At 38.3% G+C, this 11507-nt stretch overlaps 1 protein-coding gene across 1 annotated transcript in view; it reads left to right on the top strand.

Moving 5' to 3' along the window:
• Positions 1–502: 502 nt before the first annotated feature.
• Positions 503–11507, top strand: part of MIGA1 (mitoguardin 1) — a 76826-nt gene continuing 65821 nt past the window's right edge. Inside the window, exons 1-3 of the mRNA XM_037739255.1 lie at positions 503–620; positions 4364–4477; positions 10803–10980. Coding sequence (XP_037595183.1) covers positions 4379–4477; positions 10803–10980 — 277 coding nt within the window. The 5' untranslated portion in view covers positions 503–620; positions 4364–4378. The remainder of the gene's footprint in view (positions 621–4363; positions 4478–10802; positions 10981–11507) is intronic.

Raw genomic sequence — 11507 nt, 5'->3', positions numbered from 1 at the left:
CAGGTACATGCCACCCTGCCGAGCTAATTTTTGCATTTTTTAGTATTCTTCAGTTTTCTAATTCAGCGGGAAACACAGAAAAAAGCTAAAGAGGGAATGAAATCAATAATAAATGTGTCATCTATACAGGACTAGAATGCCTCTTGACACTCATTAATTTGAGGACTGAGGTAGACGTTCTTAGATCCATGGATTGTTTTCACACACATATTTTTTTTTTCTTTAATGTAATGAGCATGTGTATATGCATTTTTTTCCCAGGGGAAAGGCTACATCGTTTTCACCAGATTGACAACCGTTCTAGATCCCCGACAGTTCACGAACTGCAATACTGGTTTTTCACAGGTTTGTAATATAAAAGGATGCAATTCGTCGAATCTAGTTTTTATATCCACTTGAGGAGACAGGAGCTTCTACCCCAAACAAAAATGGCAGGAGGTGCTTCACACGCAGCCCCTCTTGCAGAAAGCCTGGAAGGCCCGCTCCACTTTCTCTCCACCTTCCCACTCCTGACCCCGGAAGGACTCCGCCTTCCCCCGTCAGGCTGCTGCCGCTCAGCGCCAGGCTGCAGCTGGGAAGCAGGCGTGGGCGGACCAGCTGTACCTGGTCTGGAGCTCCCGGTACAGGCACGGGTGGGGCGGGGTGGCGAGGCGGGCGGAGGAAGGGGAGAGTTGGGTAACCACGCAGTTGGGGCAGAGCCCCCGGGGCAGGGGTGGCGCGGACTCCATCGCTGGCGTTAGCTCTCTTCCGAGCCAGGTGGAGCGGCGGAAAGCCGAAGGGTCGACGGCCGTGCCAGCCTGAACACCCCGACCTCGTCTCATCTCAGAAGCTAAGCAGGGTCAGGCCCGGCTAGTACTTAGGAATGCAGGAAGGTCCCCACGCCGGAGGGTCCCCACGCCGGAGGGTCCCCACGCCGGAGGGAGGCCTGTAAAGGAAGCGCGGAATTGGGATGGGACCGCTCGGAGCCCGAAGAAGGGTCTGGATGGCCGAGCTGGAGGGAGCCCCTTTTCTGGTCCTCTTGGTACAGAAAAAGGAAGACAGCAGAGGAGAGCTCGGCGAGGGGCTGCTCTGGGGTCGGGGGAGAGCCCGCTGGAGGTTGGGCAGCTGGTGAGGTCCCAGGTTCGGCTTGGATGCGGGTGGTTTTGAGCAGGGAGTGGCTTTTGAGTGTGAAAGATTGCGCTGCTCTGCAGGTGCTTTCAGAGAATAATTTAGCACGGGTGTGCTGTGGTGTCAGGTCCTTAGTTGTTAAATATCTATTTTCCGGAGGGAGGACTCAGCTTGTTTTTGCACAAGACTTTGAGACCTTTGTTATTGTTGTTGTTGCAAGTAAACATTTTTGCTCTGTTCAAAGTGGCTTCTCAGAGTTAGGTTATATAGATCTGTGCTTCACGTCAATTTTCTGTTTGGTATTTCAGACTTTCCTTCCTGTTGGATTATAAAGTCAAAGTTGTAGGATAGAATTTTAAGATGTGTAAGATACAGCTGTTTATGACACTTATTTTTACTTCCCATGTAGTTGGAATGGAGAGGAACAAGTAATATCACACAGGACAGTATTTTTGGTTGTGTTTTATCGATTCCTTCTACAAATTTGAATAATCATGAAACCACTTTCATGTTTGTTTTTTAGTATACTTCTGAAAGCAAATGAAATGACTAGTTTTTTTTGTTTGTTTGTTTTTCAATTAATAATGATTAGCTTTGGAATCAACTTCCTCAGTAATTTTAAATGAAAGGGAATGAGGTAGTTAGAATGCAAAAATAGAGGTTTGTCACAATCCTTTTTTTTTTTCTTTTTGAGACAAAGTCTCACTCTGTCGCCCAGGCTGGAGTGCAGTGGCGCCATCAGGGCTCACTGCAACCTCCGCCCCCAGGGTTCTAGCAATTACCCTGCCTCGGCCTCCCAAGTAGCTGGGATTACAGGCGTGTGCCACCACGTCCAACTAATTTTTTTGTAGTTGTAGTAGAGAGGGGTTTCACCATGTTGGTCAGGCTGGTCTGGAACTCTTGACCTCAAGTGATCCACCTGCCTCAGCCTCCCAGAATGCTGGGATTACAGGCATGGGCCATCGCACCCGGCCGAGGTTTGTCATAATCTTTTAAGAAAATCTCTGCAGCCACTTAAAGTGTTTGCTTTATTTTCCTTCTCTTATGCTTAAAATTTGGAATGCTCTATTATAGGTAAAATTCCTTTGGGTGAATTACTCAGTATTTTTTTTTTTTAATGCAGTAGTTTAGATTGCTTAATGATCCAGAATCTAATTAGTAAAAATGTTTCTCAAAATAAAATTTATTAATTTTTAGGGAGGGAGAAGAATAAATGTGCTTCTCCTCACCTCCTTTTTACTGTAGTGATATAAAGTAATGCATGTAGGCAAGTTTTTAAAAATCAAGTATTAAAGACAGACTTATAAGGAAACGTAGTTATTTTCTGCCCAGCTTCTCTATACCCCTTGTCTTATTCTCCAGGGGATCATTTTTTTCTTTCTTTCTTTTTTTTTTTTTTGAGGCGGAGTTTCGCTCTTGTTACCCAGGCTGGAGTGCAATGGCGCGATCTCGGCTCACCGCAACCTCCGCCTCCTGGGTTCAGGCAGTTCTCCTGCCTCGGCCTCCTGAGTAGCTGGGATTACGGGCACGTGCCACCATGCCCAGCTAATTTTTTGTAGTTTTAGTAGAGACGGGGTTTCACCATGTTGACCAGGATGGTCTCGATCTTTTGACCTCGCGATCCACCCGCCTCGGCCTCCCAAAGTGCTGGGATTACAGGCATGAGCCACCGCACCCGGCCCAGGGGATCATTTTTCACTTGCTTAACTGTTCATGGTTTCTTCTGTACTTTTTAATCATATATCTATGTCACAGATTGTTGATCAAAATAAATGTATGTCAGTTAGAACTAACTATACTGAGTCTAAAAGCTGTACTGACAACACTGGTAGGGGGAATTAAGTAAGCATCAGTGGTAATAACCCACCCTAAGAGGTATTGCTGTGTTTGATTTGAAAGGAAACCACTACATAACCAGTGTTTTTGACACTTGTCTGAAAACAGGTAGGTATTAACAAAAGGGAATAGTCTACTGGAGTACAGAAAAAGAGAACATAGAGATATATGCAGAAATGAAGGGCCTAAAAAAGCATAGCAAAATCATTTTTTTCTTTTTCTGGAATAGGCAGGGTTTCACCATGTTGCCCAGGCTGGTCTCGAACTCCTGGGCTCATGGGCTCAAGCCATCCACCCACCTCGGCCTTCCAAAGCCACTCCCAAAGTGGCTCAGGCATGAGCCACTGTGCCCAGCTGCAAATAAACTTTTATAGAGGGATTGTTGATAATTTTTATATTCTGTTATGTAATATATAGCACTACTCAAAGAAAAAATATAATAAATTTGGTAGGCATGAACATTCTGGTTATTGGAGATGCCCATTCTCTTGTGCATTAGAGATAGTGCTTAGGCGTTTTCTTGGCCTGAGCGAAATACTTCTCAGAACTCTTGATTTTTGCAGTCATCAGGCAACATTTTTGACTTATCAGTTCAGCTTTCTACAGTCTTCGATTTCCAGGAGGGCATGTTTTGATAGAATAAGTATTCTGGTCACTAGATAGCGTGTTTCTTTATTATAAGTAGATAAACTTGTAAACTGATTTATGCATCAATACCATGTAAATTTGTGATAATAACAGTGATAAAATTATGTTTCTGGCTCTGTAAAGCAGACACCCAGACCCTGAACCACTGACTGCTTCTCTGTACTCATCTGACTTTTCTTTTTTTGGTCAAGAGAAATAATACACATTAAAACCATACCAAAATCATATAGCATGTATGTGGCATTTCTTTGAAGATCTTAAAAATGAGACAATAGGAGAATAAATGTGTGAGTTCTGATGTTCAGTCAGTGCACCCTGAGGTTCTAGCCCCAGGATTCTGTTCCGGATTCCATTCAGCAAGCTGCCTGCCGCCCACTCTCATGTCTGAAGTTATATGAAGGAAACAAAATGAATGGGAAGAAGTAAATTTTAAATTACTCTCTAAAAGATGTTAAATTTTTATGTAACCAGAAAAGAGAGAATCTAGAACTTGCAATTTCCTAGGGAAAATTTGCTACCTAGACTCAAAGTTTAAATCCCACTCGCTTGCTTGCCTGTCTGCCTGCCTGCGTGCGCGCACGCGCGCGCGCTCACTCACTCTTTTCCTTTCTTTCTGCTATCTCCTACAGGAAGGATCAGCTTAAGTGTAGTGTCATCAATAATTGACTGTAAAAATAAGCTGATAGAATTAAATTTTCAGTTTGTACCTTTCATTGTTAAAGTAACCAGAAATCTCTGTGGCTAATATGTGTTTATGTTTCATTTAATGAAGATTAGAAGAGGAGCTATGTCGGAAGAAACCATAAATGAATCACAGTTTTCCTTGAAGACGGCAGCACTAAGAGTGTTTGACCTTCCTCTGTCTTGGTACTATTCTCTCTCCCAGGTAAATAAAAGAAGCAAACATGAAGTTTTTTGAGGTTTCTATATGGTACAGTCAAAATATTTATTATAGTAATTTAAAAACCTACTTGGTTATTTTATGGGGTTTTGCTTTTTGGTTATCATAACTCTTAAACAGGGGTCACATTACTTGAAATTTTTTTTCTATCTTAAGTGAACTTAAGTAGTCCATTATTACTACTTTCAGTGAATTGTGTCATTCCAGTAGGCCTGTTCTCACTATTAACAATCCTTTTAATTTTATTGTGGTAAAGTACAAATAACATAAAATTGACCATTTTGATCATTTTTAAGTGTCTAGTTCATTAGCCTGAAGTACAGTAATGTTGTACAGACAATATCCAGAAGTCTTTTCATCTTGCAAAACTCAAACTCTACAGCTGTTTATCAACATCTTACTATACATCCCTCCTATCAGTCCCCACCACCACTTAATTTTCTGTCTCTATGAATTTGACTAGGTACCTCACAAGTAGAATCCTACGTTCTTTTTGTGACTAGCTTATTTTACTTAGCATAATGTCCTCAAGGCTCATCCATGTCGTAGCATATGTCAGCATTTCCTTTCTTTTTATTACTTTTCATTTTGAGAATTTTTTTGAGACAGAGTCTTGCTTTGTCACCCAGGCTGGAGTGCAGTGGCACGATCTTGGCTCTCTGCAACCTCCATCTCCCAGGTTCAAGTGATTCTCTTGCCTCAGCCTCCCGAGTAGCTTGGACTATAGGTGTGCGCCACCATGCCTGGCTAATTTTTGTATCTTTAGTAGAGATGGGGTTTCACCATGTTGGCCAGGCTGGTCTGGAACTCCTGACCTCAAGCTATCCGCCCATCTTGGCCTCTAAAAGTACTGGGCATATTGATACTTCTAACTTTGATCCAACAGCAGAGATTTCATTTTAGCATTCCTACTTGGATCGTTTGTGACGTGTTTATTCAACAGTGAGACCTGGCTCTTGTAAACTATAGTGTATTACTCATAATATATTTACTTATCATGCGATCTAGTGTATGCATAAAGAAATTTCAGAATTGGCATCCCAAAGTATTAAAATTTTAAAATTTAACTTAATTTTTTTTTTTTAAGAGATGGAGTCTCACTTTGTCACCCAGTCTGGAGTGCAGTGGTACGATAGTAGCTCACTTGAACCCCTGGGCTCAAGTTATCCTCCTGCCTTAGCCTCCCAAATAGCTGAGACTACAGGCGGGTGCCACTATACTTGGCCCCAGTACTCCTTTGAGAAACAAATTAACCAACAGATTACAGTGTTTAGTCTCTGTAGCCTTACAATATCCAGGCAAAACCCTGTCACTTAGGTCAGCGCCTTTCTTCCTCACACTCTTCAGTGCACTTCATTTGGAACAAAGTTTGATTTACTTTTCGCAGCCTGTGATTTATCTTGGGATCCATCTGTGATCTTATATCCTGGTTGATTTTTTTTCAATTGACATGGAACACAATTTGTTCTTTGTTGTGCCCAGTTCTGTGTGTTTGGACAGCTGTGCAGTCATGTGTCCTTCATCACTGTACCAAACAGAACAGTTCTTCATCCCCAGAGTTCCCCTGTGCTGCCCCTTTGTGGTCACCTCCTCATCCTCTAACCCCTAGCTGCCATTGATGTTTTCTGTCCCTATAGTTTTTTTACCCACAAATGTCCTATAAATGGAATTATACAATATGTAATGTTTTGAAACTGACTTCCTCCTGTTAGCATAATGCATTTGGAATTCATCCACATTGTTGTCTGAATAGTTTGTCCTTTTTTGTTGATGAGTAATGTTCCGTTGTATGAGTGTACCACAGTATATCTGTTCACCTGTTGAAGGGTATCCAGGTTGTTTCTGACTTTAGGTGATCATGAGGTCATGCATATTTTTTCCTATATTTTCTTCTAGAAATTTCTTCTTTGAATTTTCTTTCACCTTTGACAAAAATAGGTTGACTATATGTTTGTGTGTGTTTCTTGCAGGCTGTCTATTCTGTTGTATTGCTCTATATATCCACACTGTCTTGCTTGTTGTTTTATAGTTAAGTCTTGAATTCGGCTAGTATGAGTTCTATAACTTTGTTTTTTTTTAAATTGTTTTGGTTCTTCTAGTTTCTTTGCTTTTTCTTAATTAAAAAAAAATAAGTTTATCAGTATTTACAAAAAATTTTCCTGGGTTTTTGATTAGGCTTATGTTGTTTATATAGATCAAGTTAGAGAGAAAAAAATCCTATAATCCATGAATATGATGTCTCTTTCCTTTTATCTTTGATATCTTTTGTGTTTCCTTGTTCTGTAGCACAGATTTTTGTTAGATTTAGCTCTAATATTTTCCTTTTTCTTGGTGCTATTATAAACAGTATTACTTTTTAAAATTTAAATTCCAGTTGCTTATTCCTGTTCTATAAAAATACAGTTGATATTGTATATTGAATTTGTATTCTGTTATCTTGTGAAACTTACCTACTAGTTATAGGAGCTTTTTTGTGGAGTGTTTGGAACTTTCTATATAGACAGCTGTATCATATGTGAATAGAGTTTTACTTTTTCCTTTCTAATATGCATTCCTTTTATTCCTGTTTCTTAACTTTTTTGTACTGGCTAGTACTTCTGGCATGACATTGGTGAAAAGACATCTTTACCTTGTTCATGATCTTATGGGGAAAGCAGTTAGTCTTTCACCATGAATTATGATCTTAGCTACAAGTTTTTAAAATAAATACCCTTTATCAGATTGAGGAATTTACCTTTTGTGTTAGTTCCCTAGGGTTACCATGACAAATTACCACAAACTTGGTGACTTAAAACAATAGAAATTTAATTTTTTAGTTATGGAGGCTGAAATCACAGTGTAATAGAGCCACACTTGCTCTGAAGGTTCTAGGGGAGAATCCGTCCTTGCCTTTTCCAGCTTCTGGTGACTCCAGACATACCTGAGACTGGGTAATTTACAAAGAAAAAGAGATTTAATGGACTCACAGTTCCACGTGGCTGGGGAGGCCTCACAATCATGGCAGAAGACAAAATGCATGTCTTTGATGGCTCAGACAGGAGAGAAGTGAGAGCCAAGCGAAACGGGTTTCCACTTATAAAAGCTTCAGATCTTGTGAGACTTACTCACCACCACGAGAACAGTATGGGGGAAACCGCCCCCATGATTCAATTATCTCTCACCGGGTTTATCCCACAACACATGGGAATTATGGGAACTATAATTCAAGATGTGATTTGGGTAGGGACACAGCCAAACCATATCACAGCATAACTTCAGTCTCTTTACATGGCCTTCCCCTTTGTGTGTTTATGGTTTACAAAGATACTCTTACTGGATTGAGGGCACATCCTAATCCAGTATGGTCTCATCTGAATTCTTAATTATATCAGCAAAGACCCCATTTTCAAATATGATGACATTCTGATGTTCCAGGTGGACATGAATCTTTCTGGGACACTATTCAACCTACCACATCTTCTATTCCTAATTTGCTGGGAGTTTTTAAGTAATCATAAATGGATGTTAAGTATTTTAAAGTGCTCTTTTCTCATCTGTTGAGATAATATCGCTTTTTTTTTTTCTCTTTTTTTTTTTTGTAGGACACTTCACCTGGAAATATTGCTTTTCTTTAGTTGATATTATGGTAAATTACATTGATTTTTTAAGTGCTGAACCAGGTTTGCATTCCTAGAATGTATGCCACTTGGTTGGTATATTTTTAACATATTGATGAATTTTATTTGTTAATATTTTGTTGTGGGTTTTTTGCATCTGTCAATGAGGGGTATTGACCTATAGTTTTATTTTTTTGTGATATCTTTGTCTGGCTTTGCTATTAATAACAGATTGTCCCCATCTTAATAATTTTTTGACTTTACGATTATGCACGACCATTGCAAATTTGACATAATGTATGGTATTCAATAAATTACATGAGATATTTAAGACTTTATCATAAAAGAAGCTTTGTGTTACATGATTTTACCCAACTGTAGACTAATGTATTAATAAGTGTTCTGAGCATGTTTAAGGTAGGCTACTTTAAGCCATGATGTTTGAAAGATTGGGTGTATTGAATTCATTTTTGGCTTATGTTTTCAACTTAGGATGGGTTTATTGGGCTATAACCTTGTCATAAGTCTAACAGCATCTGGACTAGCTTGATAACATGATTGGAAAGTATCCTCATTATATGAAAGTGATACTGTTTCTTCTTTAACTACTTGGTATCATTTGACCTTCAGTTTTTTTTATTGAAAGCATTTAACTACCTATTCAATTTCTTTAATAGATTTTTAACTGCCCATGTTATCTGTTTTTTTTTTTTTTTTTTTTTTTTTTTTTTTTTTTTTTTTTTTTTTTTTTTTTTTTTTTTTTTCCCTGAGTGAGTTTTGGTTTTGTCCTTCAAAGAATTTGAATTTATGGATGTAGAATTGTTTATAATATCCTTTTTACAGATCTTTGTGAGGTCTGCAGTGATGACTCCTCTTTTTTTTCTGATTTTGGTAATTTGTGTCATTCTTGCTTTTTTTTCTTAATGAGACTGGCTAGAGGTTTTATCAGTTTTCCTTCCAAAAAAACCAGCTGTTGGTCTTACTGATTTCTGCTTTAATCTTTATAATGCTTCCTATCTTGTGCCTGCTTTAGTTTGAATTTGCACTTCTTTTTCTAGATTCTTAAGTTGAAAGCTTAGATTACTGACTTGATATATTTCCTTTTTTAATATAAGCATTTAATGGCTTAGATTTCTCTCTAAAGATGCATCCACAGTTTAAGGCTTTTGTTCTTTTATGGGGATAGAGGAGAAAGGTTCTGGTGCCAGTTCATGCCCTCCACAGAAGCTGCTGTTTCCTTCCCTCTCTACCGTTAGGGAGACTTTCCTAGGACTCTTTCCGTATTTTCTGTGAGTGCCTAGTGATTCATGAAGATAAAATCTGCAAAAATGGTGTCGATTTCACCTACATTTGCAGCACCTCTCCCCCATCTCTCAACAGTGTATTCTTTCTCCACCAGTTTTGAAACCATGCTCACTGACCTTTTCTTACCAATGCCCTGCTATGTCTTGTCCGTGTAGGCCAAAGCTAATGTCTTAACTGTCTGCAAATACCTGTCTCATTAGTTTAGGGGGCAGTTGGTTGCCCTGTAATCTCCTTATTCTGGTGGAGTCAGAATACTTTATTTTGTTGTTGGAAGGTTGGAAGTGACATTCTTTCCAGCTCTCTTTGGCTTTATTTTAGAGTTCTTCTGCTTTTAGGTATTTAATAGTGTTTGTCTCTCAAGAGAAAGTTAATCACTTATTGTTCTCATGTTAGTACTTAGTACTTGTATAACTGTATTTATCACATTATGCCGTAATTATTTTCCAACATAACTATTTCCACTATGAGCACACTGCTTGAGGGAAATAGACAAGTATATGCAAAATGCAAGATCTGTGACCTCTGTATACCTAGTGCTTCCTGATTGGTTGTAGGCACTTATTATGTGCTCATAGAATAGAATTACAGTAAGATTTTAATTCATAACACAGTCTGGTACTTTAAGATTCTGAAGAAATACTTGTTGAATAATTCTTGAATAAAATGGCTTATTTAGAAAGTATTTAGAAATGGATTTAGCTTCTATTTCCACAGATTTTCAGATAGTTTTTTTAAAGCTCAGTTTAAGTCTAATCATCCCTGTAATTAAAAATCTTGCTGTGATTCAGACAGAAGATTCAGTTGTGTGAATTAATCCTTAATTGCTCAAAAAATGTTAATGGGGTTGAATTATTTTCTACTATTAACTTCTGGGATAATATTGTTTACCTGAGATCTCCAAAGCAGTGAGTAATAAATTACTACATTTAAAATATTTTTAAAAAATAAAATAGGGTAGGGGCCGGGCGCGGTGGCTCAAGCCTGTAATCCCAGCACTTTGGGAGGCCGAGGCAGGTGGATCACAAGGTCAAGAGATCGAGACCATCCTGGTCAACATGGTGAAACCCCGTCTCTACAAAAAATACAAAAAATTAGCTGGGCATGGTGGTGCGTGCCTGTAATCCCAGCTACTCAGGAGGCTGAGGCAGGAGAATTGCCTGAACCCAGGAAGCGGAGGTTGCAGTGAGCTGAGATTGTGCCATTGCACTCCAGTGTGGGTAACAAGAGCGAAACTCCGTCTCAAAAAAAAAAATAAAAAAATATAATAGGGTAGCTTGTCATTGCAAGAGTAAAATTATATTTTCTTGACAGTATTTAGAAATAGATTAAGAGTAACTTTAGTTATTAGATCCTTCTTTTCAGTGAAAAATTAAAGATTTTTTTTTCAGTTTTAACTGCATCTTTTCCAGATCAGATTTTCTCCAGTGGCTAAAAAGTTGTTTGTGGTAACTGCAGTGAGTGCTATATCTGTAATTTTTCTGGCCCATCACTTTAAAAGAAAACGTGGAAAGAGGAAAGGAAAAATATTACCATGGGAACCAGAGCATCTCATACTTGAACACACTAAAAGAGCAGCATCAGACAAAGGTATGTGGAAATAGTTGAATTAAGAAATTTTATGTGTAAATCATAACTGGAATACAGTGATTTTGGTCTTTTAGTCTCCAAAATTTTTCCTAATATATTATTTAACTCAAAAGTAATACAGATTTATTTTAGAAAGATTAGAAAATGTAGGTAAGCAAACAGAAAAAATTAAAATCACTTGACATTCTGCTACCCAAAAATAACTACTGATAATACTTTCATTTATATCAGTGTCCACTTAAATATTATAGTGAGACATAAAATTGTATATTATATGCAAGTCAATTATGTATTGTAAGTAAAATTGTAATCAGACATTTTATAACCTGCTTTTAAGATATTTGACAGTAAGAATGTCTAAGTCAATAAATATCCCTCTTTGCAATCATTTTTAATATATAACTAGTGTTAATTTGCACAAATGTACCCCAGTTTATTTAATCATTTCCCCATTGTTCACTTTAGAATCTGTGGTTTCCTTTTTTTTTTCTTTTTTTTTTTTTTTTTTGAGACGGAGTTTCGCTCTT

Source organism: Cebus imitator, unplaced genomic scaffold, assembly GCF_001604975.1.
Source record: "Cebus imitator isolate Cc_AM_T3 unplaced genomic scaffold, Cebus_imitator-1.0 Scaffold3, whole genome shotgun sequence".
In the NCBI taxonomy this organism is placed as follows: domain Eukaryota; kingdom Metazoa; phylum Chordata; class Mammalia; order Primates; family Cebidae; genus Cebus; species Cebus imitator.
This window is presented reverse-complemented; position numbering and strand designations above follow the sequence as displayed.